Raw genomic sequence first — 23,541 nt, forward strand, 5'->3', positions numbered from 1 at the left:
CAAGCACACACCAAGTGGGCCTGGAAGTGGATTTCTGCATCATTTATTTATTTCTGTAACTCTAGTAACTAGTTTAGTATAAATAAAACTTCTTACTATTGTACTAGGGAGCTTTTGGAACATCTTGGAACCATTGTTCATGTTTTGGAAGGCTGGCCATTCGGCCATGCCTACCCTATTTTCACTTATGTATTTTCAACGGTGGAGTTTCTACACACCATACATTAAGGTGTGGAGCTCTGCTGTTCCTCGAGTATTAATGCAAAGTACTATTGTTCTTCTATTCAATTCATGCTTATTCTTATTCTAAGATATCCATTCGCACATGAGAACATAATGAATGTGATGATTATGTGACACTCATCACCATTCTCACTCATGAACGCGTGATTGACAACCACTTCTGTTCTACATGAAAACAAGCTTGAATGTATATCTCTTGGGTTTCTAATCAACGATTCACATCGACTCTCCTCTGACAATGGGGCATCTGAATTTGAGATTAGAGTCTTGATCGGGGTAAAATTTGTCTTCTCAACAAATTCCCATTCGGCAAGTGTACCGAATTTGTCGTCAAGTAAAAACTCACAATAGAGTAAGGTCGAATCCCACAGGGATTGATTGATCAAGCAACTTTAATTAGAGGAATAATCTAGTTGAGCGAATCCATGAATAGAGTTGATAATTGCAGAAATTAAAATGGCAGGAAAGTAATTGACTGAAAGTAAATAGTAGAATTGTAAATGGGAATGGGGGAATTGCTCATAAAAGTAAATTGCAGAAAAGAAAGAGAATGGGTAAGATCAGAAATGGGGAGTTCATTGGGCTTAGGAGATGTTGCATTCTCCGGATCAATTTCATTTTCATCTCTTCCTCAATCAATGCACTCATTGATCTCCTTGGCAATCTTAAGTGATTGAATCACAATTTCTTGCAATTCAATCTCTCAAATCTTGATCAATAGCCAATTCCTTGGTCAATTGCTCATGAGAAGAGATGAAGTGTGGTCACTGATTATACCACATGCACTTCCCAAATCAAATGCTTAGAGGGTTATAGCCACATACCCATCCACACTCAATTTGGTCCAGCATGAGAAAGCATTTCTAGCTAATCTCTTCATTCCTCTTTCAAGGATCCGAAGAGATCCATGTTTGAATAGCTTCTTTTCCAAGATAACTATCCAATTGGATGAGGATCGAAAGCTTTCAAGTAAAATCAAAAGGAAAGATAGAAGAAGAATAAGAAAATTAGTATTGATCCATCAAACTACAACAGAGCTCCCTAACCCAATGAAAAGGGTTTTAGTTGTTCATAGCTCTAGAAATCAAAATCAAAGATGGAGAATACATGATAAAGCTAGAAGTACAAAGAAAGTAAATACAAAGAGTAGTTCTCTGTCCTAGCTCCTTCCAAAAGGCCCTCTTTCTTTCAAAACTACTCCTATATATACTACTCTTCTCAGCTTCTAGTTAGCTCTTCAAGTCTTGGGCCTCTGGATCTTTGAGTTTGAAGCAGTTCCTTTCTTCAATTGGGCTTGGCTTACTTGCAGAGAGATAGTGTGAAGTGGGCATAGACTTTAGCTCAAGACGTTAGGGGTTTTTATGATTTAATGAAACTACAAGTTCGAGAACGTTAGTGACACTTAACATTGTCGCTAACGTTGCCATGCACCCCTTTGCCTTACGTTAAAGCCCACGTTAACTGGGTTAACGTGGCTTTTAACGTTGCCTTGTTAGCCTTCGAGAACGTTAGTGACACTCAACATTGTCACTAACGTTCAAGTGTGCCCCTTCTTGCTTCACGTTAAAGCTCACGTTAACTAGGTTAACGTGGCTTCTAACGTGGCTTTTGCCAACCTTCGAGAACGTTAGTGACACTCAACATTGTCACTAACGTTCAAGTGTGCCCCTAGGTCTCACATTAGAGTCCACGCTAACTAGGTTAACGTGGCTTCTAACGTGGCCATTCTTAGCCATCCCAACGTTAGTGACAATGTTGAGTGTCACTAACGTTGGCTCATTCTTCATTCCTCATCGTTAGATTCCACGTTAACCAAGTTAACGTGGAAGTCAACGTGGTTCTTGGGGGTTGTGTGGTTGCTCCAACGTTAGTGACAATGTTGAGTGTCACTAACGTTTTCAACAACTCTCCATCTCTTACGTTAGCTCCCACGTTAACCAAGTTAACGTGGGAGTTAACGTGGCTCTTTGCACCTTAGGCCAACGTTAGTGACAATGTTGAGTGTCACTAACGTTGGCTTCTCTTCCCCCTTTAACGTTAGAGGCCACGTTAATTAGGTTAACGTGGCTTTCTAACGTGGCCATTTGTGAGCAATTGCAAACGTTAGTGACAATGTTGAGTGTCACTAACGTTGGCTCAACTTCTCTTCTCCACGTTAGAGTTCACGTTAACTTAGTTAACATGACTCTTTAACGTGGGCATTGATGGCTTTTGAGAGTATTTTTGGCAATTACTTTTCTCCTTAACTTTGCAAGTTACCTCCCATTCCTTGGTTCCTTTGGTCCTGAAATCAAGCAATATAGTGCATCAAAGTTCTAGTCCAAGTCATGGGTAATGCAATATACAATTTTGTCATTAAAATCATGCAAAATCCTCATGAAACAATGTAAAATGCACAATGTATGCTTGAATCAAGGTCTGAGTGAATATCTGCCCAAAACTAACTTATTTCCTAAGAAAATGCATGAAATTACCTAAAAACAGTAAAAAAAAGGTTAGTAAAACTGGCTAAAATGCCCTGGCATCACAACACCAAACTTAAAGCTTGCTTGTCCCTAAGCAAGTACTGGAACAAGAGAATGATGAATGGAATCTCCAGAGAAATGAGTCATTCTTGTGGAAGTCATATTACTGATTTTATGGTGGTTTCATGCATAGCAACTTAGGTTCATTCCACTACTGGCTTTCAGACCTTTATCATCTCCTAAAATACTCACTTTGTTATATCCCATGAGACCTTTATTTATTGATCCTTTTATTGTTATTTCAAGGGCTGTTTGTGTTATTTAGGCTAAGTGTTTTGTATGGGGGCAACTCTTTAGGATAAGCTTTCAGCCAACACTCCCGAACCAGTTGGTTCAAGGTGCTAGGTGTTGAAGCACCCCTAAGGACTTACTTACTCAAGTCTCTCCCCCATACATACACACCACAGGCATATAGTTTATTTATTTTCTTTCCTTCAGACCTTGGTGTCCAGCACCTCTTTGGGTTACTAAATGCTCTGTGGTGAGGGTTACTCTTGATAGTGAATTTTCAGCTGATAATCCCGGGTTATTTAACCCAAGTTACCAGGTGATGAAGCACCCCAAAGAGCTTATTCATCCAAGTAGATCCCTCACACAGGAGCACCACAGACACATGTCTTAGGGTAAACCATTGGTGCCTAGCCTTATTGCTTACTCTTTTTCTTTTGTTTTTCACTTCCCTTGTTCTTTCCCTTTTCTCTTATTAGGATCTTGTTGTTATCTTAGTCTCATGGGTATATCAAAAGTAAAGCATTCAGGATAGATAGTTGTCATCCTAACCTTGTGGTTGAACCAACTTAGCTAACTTATGACTACCCCCAAAGATTCATGAATGCACTTCCACATTATGAACTCCTTTCTGGTCTTTCAAAACATAGACATTCTCTCTTCATTTGATTCTAAGGACAAACATACAATAAGTAAGGATCCGAATGCAGTAACATAAAGGCTAGCAAGCATTGACTTCTTAATCATAAAATTCAGAATGCATAATTGAAAGTTGTCTAGCTAATATGGAGGCATGTCCTATTTCATACAAGATCCTCCTTATTGATAATATAAACTAAAAGAAAAGAAAGGAGCTCCACCACCTTTTACTCATGTGGTTGCTCATGCTCCCCTCCATGCTTGTCCTCTTGGTGCTTTTCTTGAGTGCTTGTGCTCCCACTCCCTTTGCTTTTTCCAAGTAGTTTCTTCCAGAAGCCAGCATCTTCCATTTTTTTCTTCAGAGTTTCCTTCTGCTGTTTCACCTTCCCTTCTTCTCGTTCAACAAACTCTTTTTGGACCTCATCATATGTGGGGATGGCATAATGTAGGTGGTGCATATTATCAGACATATAGCTCAATCTGGCTTGAGTGTTTACACTGAATTCCTCTCTATGCAACTGCCTTCCTTCATTCAGCACGCTAAACTCATTAAATGATTTCATCTGAGCTAATTGCCGCTGGTTGAGCTCTTGAAGGCGTTTGTCTTGACGCTCTTGCCTCTCTGTTACTTGGTGTAGGGCTTGAGTGAGTTGTGAATATTGCTCCTGTTGCTGCTCCATGTGTTATTTCTGCCACTCTTCTTGTTGCTTCATCCATTTGGACTGCATGGCAAGTATTTGCTCTTGTCCCTCCATATGTTTCATCTCCAAATCCTCAATGGCATGTAAGATATGACTCATATTGAGGTTGGCTGGATTGTGTTGCTCTTCTTGTTGGTAATCTTCCTGATGATACTCCTCTTGATGAACTTCTTCCTGGGCTCTGTGCCTTCCTATATGTGGCCTTCTTAGTTGTTGAGCAAGTGAGGTGTGGACCATGCGCTCACGTGTGACCGGCTTCCCTGGGTTCACCCAGTCTGGACTACTGTCCTCAAATACTACCTTAGCCTTGTTGCACAAGCGGAGAATTGTGCTGGGGTACCAAAGCCTGGCACCCGAATCAACTTTCTCAGCCGACTCTTGAATCCCTTCGGCAATAAGCTCATGCACATTGATTTCCCCACCTAGTACTAAGCATTGCAGCATAGTGGCTCGGTTGATGTTAACTTCTGAATTATTAGCAGCCGGTAGGATGGACCTTCTTACAAGCTCGAACCACCCCTTGGCCTCAGGATGAAGGTCTCCCCTTTTTATGAATTTTGGTCTCCCATCTGAGTACCTCTCCCAATCAGCTGCTATCACACAGATGTCTGACGCTATCTCTGAGAGCTCATCCTTATCAGGGCTTCTACTTATCCTTGACTGATAACTCTCCTCGTCAAAATGAGGGAATTTCAATTGAAGAGCTCTTATTATGGCACTTGGGCTGAAGTCGACCTCCCTTCCTCTCACATAGCTTTTGTAAGTTGGGGCTTTGGTCTTCTCCTCTCTAACTACATTTGCATAAAACTCTTTGATGAGGTTGCCAATGATCTTACCCTTTGGACTGGTGAGCAATTGCCACCCTCTCTGTTCGATTTTCCTCAAAATCTGTGGTGATTCATTGGCATTGATTTGGAAGATTAACTCTGGCAATATCTTTCTGGCCCTTATCCGCTCGAATTCTTGTTCATGAAAGGCAGTTTTGAATCTCTTCTCGTCAAAGGGAACACTCTCCATGGGTTCCTTTCTCTTTTGCCTCTTTGAGCTTGATGATGCCATGAATTGAGTTGTTGTTTTGAGGTGGGTTGAGGCTTCGGATAGATAAAGAGTGGGTTGGTTAAAACAATGCGTGATGAAGGGTTTAGTGTGCCAACAGAAGTGTAGAGAGTGGGGGTTTGAATGTAAGGGGTGAGCGTGCACTAAGGTTCACTTATATAGGAGAAATCATGAGTGCATGAAGGGTGTGGATCGCACGAATGTTTCCTTGATGGACGGACGGGGTTGCATACGAAGAGAGGACAAGGATCATCATTTGATGGGGAATGTTGGTTTGGTCTTCAAGATTCTTCTTCTTTCAATGTTGCATGGTAACATTTCCCATGCCTTCCTTTTTGGGACAAGTGTAAAGTTCTCTCCGCGAAGTGGCCGAGCCTCCCCCATTAAATTGTCTAATCAATCCTCATCAATGCTCCTGTTCCTTCCCTATAAAGATAAAATGAGAAAAGTAACAAAAGATATTAAAATAACATAAGAACCTTACGGCTAACATTAATGAAAGGGGAGGAAGATTTGATTGTTTATTTATGAATTCCAACTAACTAACTAGCTGTGTATCTTTATATGCACATTGGTGGCACCATAGGGTGACACCAAACTTAGTTTGGAGCACTGTGATGAAAAGTTGTGTTCAAAGCTTTAAGAATAATGCTTTGAACACCAAACTTGTTCTTTACTATATTCTGCATATAAAAATTTCACACGTGTTCGTCAAGTTTTGGTTGGAATTCATGAATATTGATTTATTCACTACTTCTGAAAGCATGTAAAGATGGGTTGCCTCCCATGAAGCGCTTCTTTAGCGTCACTAGCTTGACGTTACCCCTTATTATGGTGGTTGGTAATGCTTGAAGTCTTCTCCTCTGGCAGTGGACTTGTATCCGTTGGTTGTATCAATGATCTCTACATGCTCCAAGGAGAGAACTCTGTTGATGGTGAAGACCTTAGGTAGCTGAGATGGTACAGTGGGGAGATTAGGGGGGATATCTGTGAAGTAGGCTGAGATTACTTTATCCCCTGGAGAGAAATCTTCCGTAGGAATCTTCTTGTTCCGCCACCCCCTTGGTACCTTCCTCTTTGATGAGCTTTTGTTAATGTCCTCACAAACTTCTGGTGGCTTAGGTTCCTCCAATTTTTCCTTGACCTGTGGCACTTGCTGCTGGCCTTGTCCATCAACCCCAGTGAATCTCAGGATGAGCTGGTTGTGCTTCAGTGCTTGCTTCTTCCTTTAGTATCTCATGATGCACTTTGCTCGGTTCTTTGTCCTCTTCATCTTTTTCCAGTGAGAGTTCGAAAACACTGAAGCTCAGTTGTTCATCATGGATCCTTAATATTAGCTCTCCTTTCTCCACATCTATGAGTACTCTAGCAGTAGCTAGAAATGGTCTCCCCAATATGATTGGGTGCAGGTGACTCTCTTCCATGTCCAGAATGACAAAGTCTGTTGGGAGAAAGTATTTTCCAACTTTGAGCAACACATTTTCCACCACTCTTACTGCTTGCTTTTGAGTCTTGTCAGCCAGCCTTATGACTACATCTGTAGGTAGTATCTCATTGATCTGCAGCCTTTTTACCAGGGATACGGGTATTAAGTTGATGCTTGCTCCCAAATCGCAAAGTGCTCTATCAAAATTTGTTTCCCCTATAGCACAAGGGACATGAAAACTCCCTGGGTCTTTTCTTTTCACAGGCAATTGTGTTTGAATGAGGGTGCTGCAATCCTTGTTCATCACTATAGTCTGGCCCCCCTTGAGTGAGCTCTTCCTGGGAAGTAGTTCCTTCATATACTTGATGAATGCTGGCATTTGCTGAATGACCTTGATGAATGGTATGTTCACATTCAAAGATGCAAATGAGTCTAAGAACCTTGAGTACATTCTCTTTCCCACAGCACCCTTTAGCAGTTGAGGAAATGGTGCATATAGTCTCAGCAGCTCCTGTTGTGAGATTTCTGGTTCTTGTTGGTCTTTCTTCTCCTTCTCTACTAAGGTATTTTCAGGTTGTTCTGACAGCTTGCTTGGCTTGTCTTCAGTCTCCTTGTCATTTGTAGTGACCATATTTTAGTCTTCCCATCTTACTTTCTTCGCTTCACCTCTCGGATTCTTCTCCGTGTCACTTGGGAAGCTATCAGTGGGTCTGGGCATCTTCTCAGACAAATATCCCACTTGGAATTCCAGCTTCTTGATTGCTTCCCCCCGATTCTTCATACTGGCTCTCACCTCCTCTTTGAACACCTTATTGTCTTGAATGTCTTTGCATATGCTTTCAAGTAAGGTTTCAATCTTAGAGATTCTGTCATCAAATGATGGTATGTTGGGGGTAGAGGTAGAAGAGTGAGATGTATTGCTGTGGTTTTGTTGGTATGTCCTCTATGTGAATTGTTGGGGAGCTGTGTTATTGGGGTTGTGACGTCTCTGATCTTGGCCTTGGTCTTGTTGATTCTCCCACCCAAAGTTTGGGTGATTCCTCCATCCAGGGTTGTAGGTCTTGGAGTATGGATCATGGTTGTATGTAGGTGAATTCCCAATGTAGTTGGCTTGCTCCTGAGTGCCTTCTTCCTCTTCACTTGCTTCCTCTAGAGTTGAAGTGGTGATTGCTGCCACTTGACTTCTCTCCATCTTCTTGGTGAGGTCAGCTAGCTGCTTGGTGATGAGCTTGTTTTGAGCAAGCAGAGCATCTACATTGTTCAACTCCATTACCCCTCTAGTGTTCCCTCTTTTGGAAGCATAGAAGTAGTCATTCTCAGCTACAGTTTCAATGACATCTATGGCTTCCTCGATGGTCTTCTTCTTGTTCAAAGAACCTCCGGATGAATGGTCTACGACCTTCTTAGATTCATATGACAGTCCTTCATAGAAGATGTGCAGCTGCACCCATTCGTTGAACATATCAGATGGACATCTCCTTGTTAGGTCTTTAAACCTCTCCCATGCTTCATATAGAGTCTCACCATCTTGTTGCCTGAAAGTTTGGACCTCAGCTCTCAGCTGATTGACTCGTTGAGGAGGGTAAAATCTTGCCAAGAATCTGTTCATAACATCATCCCAAGTTGTCAAGCTATCCTTTGGAAAAGACTCCAACCACTTGGTTGCCTTGTCTCTGAGAGAGAATGGGAACAACAACAGTCTATAGACGTCTGGTTGAACGCCATTGAACTTCACTGTGTTACATATTCTCAGGAATGTGTTTAAGTGTTGGTTGGGGTCTTCTTGAACACCTCCTCCGAACGAGCAATTGTTCTGAACGAGGGTGATGAGCTGTGGCTTTAGTTCAAAGTTGTTGGCATGGATGGTTGGTTTTTGGATGCTACTTCCGCAGTTCCCTGGGTTTGGGTTAATGTAAGAGCCCAAGACTCTTCTATCTTCCCCACCAGGATTTGCTCTATTTTCTCCACCATGGTTGTGAACCTCTTCCTCACGATGGTCCTCCATGGTTGTTTCAAAGTATTCTTCAAAGTGTTCCTCTTCTTCTTCAGCACCCACTACACGTTTTTCTTTTGCCTCCCTTCTTAATCTTAAGAAGGTTCTCTCAGGTTCAGAATCAAAGGAAGTTGAAGCTCCGCTTCTTCTCCCTGTCATACAACCAACAGAGTACAAGCAAGAAAAGCAATGCAGAAAGTATCTTGTTAGAATAACTTGTTAGTGTCAGTGATGCAATATATCAAACAGTTAGTGGGTTGGTGAACTAAATTGTAAATAGCAAAGAAAAACTCAGAAACAGGGGAGGGGAAGAATTAAACTAAGACGGAAAGCAAATTAACCAAACAGAAAATTAAATCAAACAAAATACAAATGCTCAATCTAGTGATCCTCTAATGTAATCATTGTCGATGCACAATCAATCCCCGGCAACGGCGCCATAAACTTGATCGGGGTAAAATTTGTCTTCTCAACAAATTCCCATTCGGCAAGTGTACTAAATTTGTCATCAAGTAAAAACTCACAATAGAGTGAGGTCAAATCCCACAGGGATTGATTGATCAAGCAACTTTAATTAGAGGAATAATCTAGTTGAGCGAATCCATGAATAGAGTTGATAATTGCAGAAATTAAAATGGCAGGAAAGTAATTGACTGAAAATAAATAGCAGAATTGTAAATGGGAATGGGGGAATTGCTCATAAAAGTAAATTGCAGAAAATAAAGAGAATGGGTAAGATCAGAAATGGGGAGTTCATTGGGCTTAGGAGATGTTGCATTCTCCGGATCAATTTCATTTTCATCTCTTCCTCAATCAATGCACTCATTGATCTCCTTGGCAATCTTAAGTGATTGAATCACAATTTCTTGCAATTCAATCTCTCAAATCTTGATCAATAGCCAATTCCTTGGTCAATTGCTCATGAGAAGAGATGAAGTGTGGTCACTGATTATACCACATGCACTTCCCAAATCAAATGCTTAGAGGGTTATAGCCACATACCCATCCACACTCAATTTGGTCCAGCATGAGAAAGCATTTCTAGCTAATCTCTTCATTCCTCTTTCAAGGATCCGAAGAGATCCATGTTTGAATAGCTTCTTTTCCAAGATAACTATCCAATTGGATGAGGATCGAAAGCTTTCAAGTAAAATCAAAAGGAAAGATAGAAGAAGAATAAGAAAATTAGTATTGATCCATCAAACTACAACAGAGCTCCCTAACCCAATGAAAAGGGTTTTAGTTGTTCATAGCTCTAGAAATCAAAATCAAAGATGGAGAATACATGATAAAGCTAGAAGTACAAAGAAAGTAAATACAAAGAGTAGTTCTCTGTCCTAGCTCCTTCCAAAAGGCCCTCTTTCTTTCAAAACTACTCCTATATATACTACTCTTCTCAGCTTCTAGTTAGCTCTTCAAGTCTTGGGCCTCTGGATCTTTGAGTTTGAAGCAGTTCCTTTCTTCAATTGGGCTTGGCTTACTTGCAGAGAGATAGTGTGAAGTGGGCATAGACTTTAGCTCAAGACGTTAGGGGTTTTTATGATTTAATGAAACTACAAGTTCGAGAACGTTAGTGACACTTAACATTGTCGCTAACGTTGCCATGCACCCCTTTGCCTTACGTTAAAGCCCACGTTAACTGGGTTAACGTGGCTTTTAACGTTGCCTTGTTAGCCTTCGAGAACGTTAGTGACACTCAACATTGTCACTAACGTTCAAGTGTGCCCCTTCTTGCTTCACGTTAAAGCTCACGTTAACTAGGTTAACGTGGCTTCTAACGTGGCTTTTGCCAACCTTTGAGAACGTTAGTGACACTCAACATTGTCACTAACGTTCAAGTGTGCCCCTAGGTCTCACGTTAGAGTCCACGTTAACTAGGTTAACGTGGCTTCTAACGTGGCCATTCTTAGCCATCCCAACATTAGTGACCATGTTGAGTGTCACTAACGTTGGCTCATTCTTCATTCCTCATTGTTAGATTCCACGTTAACCAAGTTAACGTGGAAGTCAACGTGGTTCTTGGGGGTTGTGTGGTTGCTCCAACGTTAGTGACAATGTTGAGTGTCACTAACGTTTTCGACAACTCTCCATCTCTTACGTTAGCTCCCACGTTAACCAAGTTAACGTGGGAGTTAACGTGGCTCTTTGCACCTTAGGCCAACGTTAGTGACATTGTTGAGTGTCACTAACGTTGGCTTCTCTTCCCCCTTTAACGTTAGAGGCCACGTTAATTAGGTTAACGTGGCTTTCTAACGTGGCCATTTGTGAGCAATTGCCAACGTTAGTGACAATGTTGAGTGTCACTAACGTTTGCTCAACTTCTCTTCTCCACGTTAGAGTTCACGTTAACTTAGTTAACGTGACTCTTTAACGTGGGCATTGATGGCTTTTGAGAGTGTTTTTGGCAATTACTTTTCTCTTTAACTTTGCAAGTTACCTCCCATTCCTTGCTTCCTTTGGTCCTGAAATCAAGCAATATAGTGCATCAAAGTTCTAGTCCAAGTCATGGGTAATGCAATATATAATTTTGTCATTAAAATCATGCAAAATCCTCATGAAACAATGAAAAATGCACAATGTATTCTTGAATCAAGGTCTGAGTGAATATCTGCCCAAAACTAACTTATTTCCTAAGAAAATGCATGAAATTACCTAAAAATAGTAAAGAAAAGGTCAGTGAAACTGGCCAAAATGCCCTGGCATCAAGTCTTCGTGATATAGGCTAGAATCCATTGGTAGCATTCTTGAGATCCGGAAAGTCTAAACCTTGTCTGTGGTATTTCGAGTAGGATCTGGGATGGGATGACTTTGAAGAGCTTCAAACTCGCGACTGTAGGGTGTGGTGACAGACGCAAAAGGATAGTAAATCCTATTCCTACACGATCGAGAACCAACAGCTGATTAGCCATACGATATCTATGCATGGTATTTTTCATCCGAGACGAGAAATCCGACAGTTGATTAGCGGTACAGAGACCGTAGAGGACCATTTTCACTGAGAGGATGGGATGTAGCCATTGACAACAGTGACACCCAGCATACAACTTGCCATAGAAAGGAGTATGAAGGATTGGATGCAGGCAGTAGGAAAGCAGAGATTCAGAAGGAACAACGCATCTCCATACGCTTATCTGAAATTCCCACCAATGATTTACATAAGTATCTCTATCTTTGTGTTATGTTTATTTATATTTTAATTATTAAAACTCCATAACCATTTGAATCCGCCTGACTGAGATTTACAAGGTGATCATAGCTTGCTTCAAGCCGACAATCTCCGTGGGATCGACCCTTACTCACGTAAGGTTTATTACTTGGACGACCCAGTGCACTTGCTGGTTAGTTGTACGAAGTTGTGAAAAAGAGTTGAGATTACAATTGTGCGTACCAAGTTGTTGGCGCCATTGAGATCACAATTTCGTGCACCAAGTTTTTGGCGCCGTTGCCGGGGATTGTTCGAGTTTGGACAACTGACGGTTCATCTTGTTGCTTAGATTAGGTAATTTTCTTCTTGTTTCAACCTTTATTTTATTTTTAAAAAGTTTTCAAAAATCTTTCAAAAATTTTTTCTTCTTTTTCGTTTTTCCAAAATAATTTTCGAAAAAAAAATACAAAAAAATTTAATAAAATCATAAAAACAAAAAATTTTGTGTTTCTTGTTTGAGTCTAGATCAAGTTTTGAGTTTGGTGTCAATTGCATGTTTTTAAAATTTGTGCATTTTTCAAAAACTCATGCATGATATTCTTCATGATCTTCAAGTTGTTCTTGGTAAGTATCCTTGTTTGATCTTGTGATTTTCTTGTTTTGTGTCTTTTCTTGTTTTTCATATGCATTTTTAGTTTGTTAGAGTCTAAACATTAAAAATTTTTAAGTTTGGTGTCTTGCATGTTTTTCTTTTCTTGAAATTTTTTCAAAAATAAGTTCTTGATGTTCATCATGATCTTCAAAGTATTCTTGGTGTTCATCTTGACATTCATGGTGTTTTTGCATGCATCCTTTGTTTTAATCCAAAATTTTTATGTGTTGAGTCATTTTGTGGTTTTTCTCTTTCCTAATTAAATTTAAAAAATCAAAAAAATATCTTTTCCTTATTTCTCTCATAAATTTCGAAATCTTTGGGTTGACTTAGTCAAAATTTTTTAAAATAAGTTGTTTCTTGTTAGTCAAGTCAAGATTTCAATTTCAAAAATTTATCTTTTCAAAATCTTTTTCAAAATCAAATCTTTTTCATTTTTTTATTTATTATTTTCGAAAATTTTAAAAATTGATTTCAAAATCTTTTTCTTAATTTTATTTCATAATTTTCGAAAACTTTACTAACAATTAATATGATTGATTCAAAAATTTGAAGTTTGTTACTTTCTTGTTAAGAAAGGTTCAATCTTTAAATTCTAGAATCATATCTTTTAGTTTCTTGTTAGTCAAGTAATCAATTTTAATTTTAAAAATCAAATCTTTTTAATTTCCTTTTCAAATCTTTTTCAAAATAAATTTCAATCATATCTTTTCAAACATATCTTTTTCAAATCATATCTTTTTCAAAATCAATTTCAAGATCTTTTCTAACTTCTTATCTTTTCAAAATTGATTTTCAAATCTTTTTCAACTAACTAATTAACTTTTTTGTTTGTTTTACTATTTCTTATCTTTTTCAAAACCACCTAACTACTTTTCTCTCTCTAATTTTTGAAAATCACCTTTTCTTTTTCAAAATTCTTTTGACTTAACTAATTGTTTTAAATTTTAATTTTATTCTATTTATTCTCTTAATATTTGAATTCTAACTAAATTTTAAAATAAAAACAAAAATATTTTCCTTTTTTTTAATTATTTTCGAAAAACTCTCTCTTCTTCTTTTATTTATTTATTTAATCACTAACACTCTTCTCTTCTTCTTATAATTCGAACCCTCACTTCCTCTCTGTGTTCGAATTCTTCTCTTCTCTTTCTCCTATTCTTATCTTCTTCTACTCACATAAAGGAATCTCTATACTATGACATAGAGGATTCCTCTTCTTTTCTGTTCTCTTCTTTTTCACATGAGCCGGAGCAAGGATAAGAATATTCTTGTTGAAGCTGATCTGAAACCTGAAAGGACTCTGAAGAGAAAGCTAAGAGAAGCTAAAATACAACACTCTGAAGAGAACTTTACTGAAATTTTTGAAAAAGAAGTAGAGATGGCCGAACCCAATAACAATGGTGGAGCTGCAAGGAAGATGCTTGGTGACTTTACTGCACCAAATTCCAACTTCCATGGAAGAAGCATCTCAATCCCTGCCATTGGAGCAAACAATTTTGAGCTAAAGCCTCAATTAGTTTCTCTGATACAACAGAATTACAAGTTTCATGGATTTCCATTTGAAGATCCTTTTCAGTTCTTAACTGAATTCTTGCAGATCTGTGATACTGTTAGGACTAATGGAGTTGATTCTGAGGTCTATAAGCTTATGCTTTTCCCTTTTGCTGTAAGCAGGAGCTAGAACATGGTTGGACTCTCAACCTAAAGATAGCCTGAACTCTTGGGATAAGCTGGTCATGGCTTTCTTAGCCAAGTTCTTTCCTCCTTAAAAGCTTAGCAAGTTTAGAGTGGATGTTCAAACCTTCAGGCAGAAAGAAGGTGAATCCCTTTATGAAGCTTGGGAAAGATACAAGCAATTGACCAAAAAGTGTCCTTCTAACATGCTCTCAGAATGGACCATCCTGGATATATTCTACGATGGTCTATCAGAATTGTCTAAGATGTCATTGGACCATTCTGCAGGTGGATCTATTCACCTGAAGAAAACGCCTGCAGAAGCTCAGGAACTCATTGACATGGTTGCAAATAACCAGTTCATGTACACCTCTGAAAGGAATCCTGTGAGTAATGGGATGCCTCAGAGGAAGGGAGTTCTTGAAATTGATGCTCTGAATGCCATATTGGCTCAGAACAAAATGTTGACTCAGCAAGTCAATATGATTTCTCATAGTCTGAATGGATTGAAAAATGCATCCAACAGTACTAAAGAAGCATCTTCTGAAGAAGAAGCTTATGATCTTGAGAACCCTGCAATGGCAAAGGTGAATTACATGGGTGAAGCCTATGGAAACACCTATAATCCCTAATGGAGAAATCATCTAAATTTCTCATGGAAGGATCAACAAAAGCCTCAACAAGGCTTTAATAATGGTGGAAGAAATAGGTTTAGCAATAGCAAGACTTTTCCATATCCTCTCAGCAACAGACAGAGAATTCTGAGCAGAGCCCCTCTAGCTTAGCAAATATAGTCTCTGATCTATCTAAGGCCACTCTAAGTTTCATGAATGAAACAAGGTCCTTCATTAGAAATTTAGAGGCACAAGTGGGCCAGCTGAGTAAAAGAGTCACTGAAACTCCTTCTAGTACTCTCCCAAGCAATACAGAAGAAAATCCAAAAAGAGAGTGCAAGGCCATAACCATACTTGGTGTGGCCGAACATAAAGAGGAGGAGGAGGACGTGAATCCCAGTGAGAAACACCTCATGGGACGTTCTCTGGACAAAAAGGAGTTCTCAGCTGAGGAACCTAAGGAATCTGAGGCTCATCTAGAGACCATAGAGATTCTATTGAACCTACTTCTGCCATTCATGAGCTCTGATGAGTATTCTTCCTCTGAGGAGGATAAAGATATTACTGAAGAGCAAGTTGCTAAGTACCTTGGAGCAGTCATGAAGCTGAATGCCAAGTTATTTGGTAATAAGACTTGGGTGGATGAACCCCCCTTGCTCACCAATGAACTGAATGACTTGGCTAGGTAGACATTACCTCAAAAGAAACAAGATCCCGGTAAATTCTTAATTCCCTGTACCATAGGCACCATGACCTTTGAGAAGGCTCTGTGTGACCTAGGTGACAAACTCCAATTTGACGGTTTATCTTGTATTGAATTTAGGGGATTTTATCACCTTTTACCCACATTTATTCAATGAAATAGCATGGTTTTGTATATTCTCCTTTAATTGTGCTTAAGAGTGAAAACATGCTTTTTAGGTCTTAAAATAGATAAATATAATTTACCTTGATTCCATTAGATGCCTTGATATGTTTGTTAAGTGATTTCAGATTTAGGAGGAAAAGATTGGATTAAAGGAATGAAGAAAAAGCATGTAAAGTTGGAGAACTCATGAAGAAATGAAAGAACCGGAAAGCTGTCAAGCCGACCTCTTTGCACTTAAACGACCATAACTTGAGCTACAGAGGTCCAAATGATGCGGTTCCAGTTGGGTTGGAAAGCTAACATCTAGGGCTTCGAAATGATATAATTTTGCCATATGTTGCTTCGCGTTCAGGGGCACGCACGCGCACTTTGCGCGCGCGCGCCGATTCTGTCCGTGGCCCACTTTAATGAAATCGTCCCCAGTGGTTTTAGGAGCCTTGTGGGCCCAATCCAACTCATTTCTGATGCTATTTAAGTCAAGTATTGAAGGGGAATCAACATACTTTAGACACTTTTAGATACTTTTGATCATTAGCTTAGTTTTAGGAGTTAGAGTTAGTTTTAGAGAGAGAAGCTCTCACTTCTCTCTAGGATTAGGAATTAGGGTTAGATTAGGATCTCATAATTCTAGGTTTAATTCAAGTCTCCTTCTACTTCTACCTTCAAGTGGTGATTGCTACACTTTGGTTCTTCTTTCTATCCCTATCCTCTTGTTGTAATTTCTCTTATTTTGTTTCTAGGTTTTGTAATTGAGATACTCTTGTTCTTTTGTTTTCTTTTAATAATGCAATTTGAGATAATTCATGTGATTGTGATGTTGTTGATTGTTGTTTTGTTAATTCTTTGTAATTGTTGGTTGTTGATTCCTTTTATTCTTACAAATAAAAATGCTTTCTTTCATTACCCTCCAAGTGTTTGATGAAATGCTTGAGAGGATGTTAGAGTAGGATTTTATGTTCTTGGCTTGAGAAGGTAACTTAGGATTTCTTGAGTCACTAGTGTCCAATTGATTGCTAGTTGATAGCCATTAACTCTAGCCTTCATTAATCCAATTAGTGAAAAGCTAGGACTTATGGACTAGGATTGATATAACTCACTTGACTTTCCTTTGTTAATTGATTTAAGGATGACTAAGTGGGATTAATCCTTGCAACTACCATACTTGTGGCTAGTGATAATGATGAAGACCCTTGACAACCAAATCTTGCCAAGACCATTTTGTTAATAAAGTTTTCTTACCATTTACTATTCATGTTTCTCATCTAAAACCCCAAAATAACTCACAACCAATAACAAGACACTTTATTGTAAATCCTAGGGAGAACGACCCGAGGTTTAAATACTTCGGTTTATAGATTTTAGGGGTTTGTACTTGTGACAAACAAATTTTTGTATGAGAGGATTATTGTTGGTTTAGAGACTATACTTCGACGAGATTTCAATTGTAAAATTCTAAACCGTCAAAAATCCATTCGTCACTAGGTTCAAGCATAAACTTAATGCCACTCTCTGTAATGGAGAAACTGGGAATATTTGAGGTACAGGCTGCCAAATTCTCATTAGAGATGGTAGACAAATCTATGAAAAAGGCTTATGGACAGGTAGAGGTCGTGTTAGTAAAGGTCAAAAGCCTTTACATCCCTGCTGATTTCATAATCCTAGACACTGGGAAGGATGAGGATGAATCCATCATCCTTGGAAGACCCTTCCTAGCCACAACAAAAGCTATGATTGATGTGGACAGAGGAGAGTTGATCCTTCAATTGAACGAGGACTTCCTTGTGTTTAAAACTCAAGGATCTCCCTCTGTAACCATGGAGAGAACGCAAGAAAAGCTTCTCTCAATACAGAGTCAAAAAAAGCCCCCACATTCAAACTCTAAGTTTGGTGTTGGGAGGCTCCAACTATGCTCTGAACATCTGTGAAGCTCCATGAGAGCTCACTGTCAAGCTATTGACATTAAAGAAGTGCTTATTGGGAGGCAACCCACTTTTATTATTCTATGTTATTTTCTTTTTTAGGTTGATGATCATGTGGAGTCACAAAAATAACTGCAAAAAAATAAAAGAAAAATAAAAATAGCATTAAAAACAGCACACCCTGGAGGAGAAACTTACTGGCGTTAAATGCTAGAAAGAAGCAATAAACTGGCGTTAAACGCCAAAAACAAGTTACAGCTTGCCGTTTAATGCCAGGAAAGGAATAAAAGCTGGCGTTTAACGCCAGAAACAAGCAGCAGTCTGGTGTTAAATGCCAGGATTGCACAATAGGGACATTTTGCACGCCTAAAAGGAGTAGGGATGAGAAATCCTTGACCTCTCAGGATCTGTAGACCCACAGGATCCCCACCTACCCCACCTCTCTCTCTATCTCCCTCCATCTCCTCAATTTTCTTCTTCTTCCCCTTCTTTCTTTCTTCTTTTGCTCGAGGACGAACAAACCTTTTAAGTTTGGTATGGTAAAAGCATTGCTTTTTGTTTTTCCATAACCATTTATGGCACCTAAGGCCGGAGAAACCTATAGAAAGAGGAAAGGGAAGAAAAAAGCTTCCACCTCCGAGTCATGGAGATAGAGAGATTCATCTCAAAGGTCCATCAAGACCACTTCTATGAAGTTGTGGCCAAGAAAAAGGTGATCCCTATGCAATTCAGCTGGAATTATCATAGAGGGAGACATCCTCATTGAAGAGGACAAGCCCATCACTAAGAAAAGGATGGAGAAAACAAGAGAGCCCACTCATGGACCTCAACAAGAGCATGAGGAATTCCCTCATCAAGAAATCTTTGAGATGTCTCAAGGGATACATTTTTCTCCACACAACTATTGGGAGCAACTAAGGATAGGAGCACCAAAAACACTAAGGATGGAGCAACAAAGGCAAGGAAGAGACATAGAGAAGCTCAGGCGTTCCATTGGATATTCAAGAGGAAGAACTAGCTGCCATCACTAAGGTAGACCCGTTCTTTAATCTCCTTGTTCTTATTTTTTCTGTTTTTCGATTTTATGCTTTATGTGTTATCTATGTTTGTGTCTTCATTACATGATCATTAGTATCTAGTGTCTATACCTTAAAGCTATGAATAACTCCATGAATCCTTCACCTCTCTTAAATGAAAAATGTGCCTAATTACAAAAGAACAAGAAGTACTTGGATTTCAAATTTTGTTTTTCTGAATGAATGCTTGAACAGTGCATATTTTTTATAGTGAAGTTTATGAATGTTAAAATTGTTGGATCTTGAAAGAATGATGAACAAAGAGAAATGTTGTTGGTAATCTGAAAAATCATGAAATTGATTCTTGAAGCAAGAAAAAGCAGTGAATGACAAAGCTTGCAAAAAAAAAAGAGAAAGCAAAAAGAAAGAAAAAGAAAAAGCAAGCAGAAAAAGTCAATAGCCCTTTAAACCAAAAGGCAAGGGTAAAGAGGATCCAAGGCTTTGAGCATTAATGGATAGGAGGGCCTAAAGGAATAAAATCCTGGCCTAAGCGGCTAAATCAAGCTGTCCCTAACCATGTGCTTATGGCATGAAGGTCCAAGTGAAAAGCTTGAGACTGAGTGGTTAAAGTCGTGATCCAAAGTAAAAGAGTGTGCTTAAGAACTCTAGACACCTCTAATTGGGGACTTTAGCAAAGCTGAGTCACAATCTGAAAAGGTTCACCCAGTTATGTGTCTGTGGCATTTATGTATCCGGTGGTAATACTGGAAAACGAAGTGCTTAGGGCCACGACCAAGACTCATAAAGTAGCTGTATTCAAGAATCAACATTAGGAGAATCAATAACACTATCTAAAATTCTGAGTTCCTATAGATGACAATCATTCTGAATTTCAAAGGATAAAGTGAGATGCCAAAACTGTTCAGAAGTAAAAAGCTACTTGCCCCGCTCATCTAATTAGGACTAAGTTTTATTGATATTGTGAGATTCATTGTATATTATCTTCTTTTTATCCTATTTTGTTTTCAATTGCTTGCGGACAAGCAACAATTTAAATTTGGTGTTGTGATGAGCGGATAATTTATACGCTTTTTGTCATTGTTTTTACATAGTTTTTAGTATGATTTTGTTAGTTTTTAGTATATTTTTATTAGTTTTTATGCAAAATTCACATTTCTGAACTTTACTATGAGTTTGTGTGTTTTTCTGTGATTTCAGGTATTTTCTGGCTGAAATTGAAGGACCTGAGCAAAAATCTGATTCAGAGGCTGAAAAAGAACTGCTAATGCTGTTGGATTCTGACCTCCCTGCACTCGAAATAGATTTTTTAGAGCTACAGAAATCTAAATGGCGCGCTCTCAATTTCGTTGGAAAGTAGACATCCAAGGCTTTCCAGCAATATATAATAGTTCATACTTTTCCTGAGTTTAGATGACGCAAACTGGCGTTCAACGCCAGCTTTCCGCCCTATTCTGGCGTTAAACGCCAGAAACAAGTTGCAAGCCAGAGTCAAATGCCAGAAACAAGTTACAAACTGGCGTTTAACTCAAAAGAAGACCTCTACACATGAAAGCTTCAACGCTCAGCCAAAGCACACACCAAGTGGGCCCGGAGTGGATTTCTGCATCATTTATTTATTTCTGTAACCCTAGTAACTAGTTTAGTATAAATAGAACTTCTTACTATTGTACTAGGGAGCTTTTGGAACATCTTTGAACCATTGTTCACGTTTTGGGAGGCTGGCCATTCGGCCATACCTACCCTATTTTCACTTATGTATTTTCAACGGTGGAGTTTCTGCACACCATAGATTAAGGTGTGGAGCTTTACTGTTCCTCGAGTATTAATGCAAAGTACTATTGTTCTTCTATTCAATTCATGCTTATTCTTATTCTAAGATATCCATTCACACACAACAACATGATGAATGTGATGATTATGTGACACTCATCACCATTCTCACTCATGAACGCGTGATTGACAACCACTTCTGTTCTATATGAAAACAAGCTTGAATGTATATCTCTTGGGTTTCTAATCAACAATTCACAACGACTCCCCTCTGACAATGGGGCATTTGAATTCGAGATTAGAGTCTTTGTGGTATAGGCTAGAATCCATTGGCAGCATTCTTGAGATCCGGAAAGTCTAAACCTTGTCTATGGTATTCCGAGTAGGATCTGGGATGGGATGACTGTGAAGAGTTTCAAACTCGCGACTGTAGGGTGTGGTGACAGACACAAAAGGATAGTAAATCCTATTCCTACACGATCGAGAACCAACAGCTGATTAGACATACGATATCTGTGCATGGTATTTTTCATCCGAGACGTAAAATCTGACAGTTGATTAGCGGTACAGAGACCGTAGAGGACCATTTTCACTGAGAGGATGGGATGTAGCCGTTGACAACAGTGACACCCAGCATACAGCTTGCCATAGAAAGGAGTATGAAGGATTGGATGAAGGCAGTAGGAAAGTAGAGATTCAGAAGGAACAATGCATCTCCATACGCTTATCTGAAATTCCCACCAATGAATTACATAAGTATCTCTATCTTTATGTTATGTTTATTTATATTTTAATTATTAAAACTCCATAACCTTTTGAATCCGCATGACTGAGATTTACAAGGTGATCATAGCTTGCTTCAAGCCGAAAATCTCCGTGGGATCGACCCTTACTCACATAAGGTTTATTACTTGGACGACCCAGTACACTTGCTGGTTAGTTGTGCGAAGTTGTGAAAAAGAGTTGAGATTACAATTGTGCGTACCAAGTTGTTGGCACCCTTGAGATCATAATTTCATGCACCAGTGATATCTGAATCTTCATTGAACTATGGTTCCCTCCTCCTTACCCTTTCACTGTCCCACCATTTGCAACACTACTACCATATAGTTACGATCTGTTATGGGTGAAAGACTTGTTTTTGTCAAATAAACAGTGGAACCAAGCATTAATCTTAAATCTTTTTTCTCCAGATATTGCTCAGCGAATCATCTCCATAACCTCGGAAAAGGTGAAGGCATAATTCAATCGATGATGAACAAAGAAAAAATATATGATGTTACATCAGGGTATAAGATTGCTTACTAATGTTACCATATTTCCATTGAATTTTGTCCGAACTCCAAGCAATAGAGGCTAGTTTGGAGCTATTTATAGAAGCTGAAAATTCCTCACAAGATTTTGCTCTTTACGTGGAAAATTCTCCATGGTAAAGAGCAACTTATCATCCACTTCTCATCCACCAGTGGTTCCCATCCACTTCGACAACTTGTCCAATCTGCAAATCAACACTAGAATCACTGATGCACTATTTATTTTTCTGTGGAGACGCTAATCTAGGGTGGAAGAAGAGTCATTTGGATTACCTTATTTCAGACCCTAGATGTTCCTTGTTCTTTGATTGATGGAGAGATTTGGTGTTACAAACTGGACTTCTGGGAACAAGCTCTCATAGAGGTCGACTAGTGTTGATGTAGCTTAGAATATTTGGTAAGAGAGGTATCGATGAGTCGTTGAGCATGTTAAAGAGCTTCCAGAAAAAGTCTAGCAATATCGCTTAAATTGAACCAAGACCTATCTATTTTGCCTTATGCATAATTGATGAGAGGATTTTTGATGGTTTAGAATTTCACAAATGAAATCTCGTCGAAGTATAATTTCTAAACCTAGCAATAATCCTTTCATACAAAAGATTGTTTGTCACAAGTAACAAACCCCTAAAATTTAAAAACCGAAGTATTCAAACCTCGGGTCGTTCTCCCTAGGAATTGCAATAAAGTGTCTTGTTATTGGTTATGAGATATTTTGGGGTTTTTGAGATTTTAGACAAGAAATATAAATGGCAAAGAAAATAAACTAACAACTAACAAGGCTCTTGGCAAGATATGAGAACTAGAAGTCCTATCCTAGTCATCCTCCTCACTTGTGGCCACAAATTGTTCATTGCTACCACTTAGTTAACCTCTACAATAAAAGAAAGTCAAGTGGATGAATTAACTTGATTCCACAAGTCCTAGTCAACTCCCAAGGGAAAGACTAGCTTTAGTGGTATCCAAATCAATTAGCAACTTCTAATTATCAATCAACAAGGGAATTAGACAACTCAAGCATCACTAATTACTCTACCTAGGCCAAGAGGAGCAAAATCCATACTAAAGCTAAAAGAGGCATTTTATCAAACACATAAAAGGCATAAAAGAAAGGCATATGAAATCTACAACAAGAATGAAATCTAACAACAATTATTGCAATGAATTAACAACAACAATTAAAAGAAACACAATTATTATGAATTACCTCTAATTGAATAAAAAAGAAAATAGAAGGAACAAGAGAATGGAAGAATGATGAATGTAACAAAGCATAGGAACAACATAAAGGAAATTACAACAAAAGAATGGAAGAATGATGAATGTAACAACAAAGAATTGAGAAGAAGAAGTAGACGAAAGCATGAATGAAAACCTATATCTAAGAACTAAGCCTAATCCTAATCCTAATTCTATAGAGAAGTGAGAGCTTCTCTCTTTAGAAACTACTTCTAACTAATCCTAATGTGTAAAAAAATGATCAAAAGTCCCTTTTCTCTTCAATCCTTGGCTTTAAATAGCAGTTTAGGCACCAAAGTTGGTTGGGATTGGGCCCCACAACCCTTGAGAATTCGTTGGGTGCGAATTCACTAAAAAAATCATATATCAGCACCGACGCGTACGCGCACAGCATGTGTACGCGTCCATGGGGTAATTCGCAAGGTGCGCATAAGCGCCTGGTGTGCGCGCGCGTCCATGGGCGAGTTCAACTCTTTGGCTTTTCATGATTTCTCCACTT

The 23,541-nt window shown here is 38.9% G+C and overlaps 1 protein-coding gene and 2 non-coding genes across 3 annotated transcripts; 1 reads left to right on the forward strand and 2 right to left on the reverse strand.

The window, feature by feature from the left end:
• Nucleotides 1–6,564: 6,564 nt before the first annotated feature.
• LOC130957200 (uncharacterized) lies at nucleotides 6,565–7,449 on the reverse strand. The gene has a single exon (XM_057884075.1). The coding sequence runs from the start codon at nucleotides 7,447–7,449 to the stop codon at nucleotides 6,565–6,567; it is 885 nt and encodes a 294-aa protein (XP_057740058.1).
• An 826-nt stretch (nucleotides 7,450–8,275) lies between these two features.
• Nucleotides 8,276–8,381, forward strand: LOC130959281 (small nucleolar RNA R71). Its single transcript, XR_009078374.1, has one exon. It is a non-coding gene; the product is annotated as a small nucleolar RNA R71 (small nucleolar RNA).
• Nucleotides 8,382–14,389: 6,008 nt separating this feature from the next.
• On the reverse strand, nucleotides 14,390–14,493 carry LOC130958339 (small nucleolar RNA R71). Its single transcript, XR_009077467.1, has one exon. It is a non-coding gene; the product is annotated as a small nucleolar RNA R71 (small nucleolar RNA).
• Between the last annotated feature and the right edge of the window lie 9,048 nt (nucleotides 14,494–23,541).

Source organism: Arachis stenosperma, chromosome 10 (genome assembly GCF_014773155.1).
Source record: "Arachis stenosperma cultivar V10309 chromosome 10, arast.V10309.gnm1.PFL2, whole genome shotgun sequence".
Classification (NCBI taxonomy): Eukaryota; Viridiplantae; Streptophyta; class Magnoliopsida; order Fabales; family Fabaceae; genus Arachis; species Arachis stenosperma.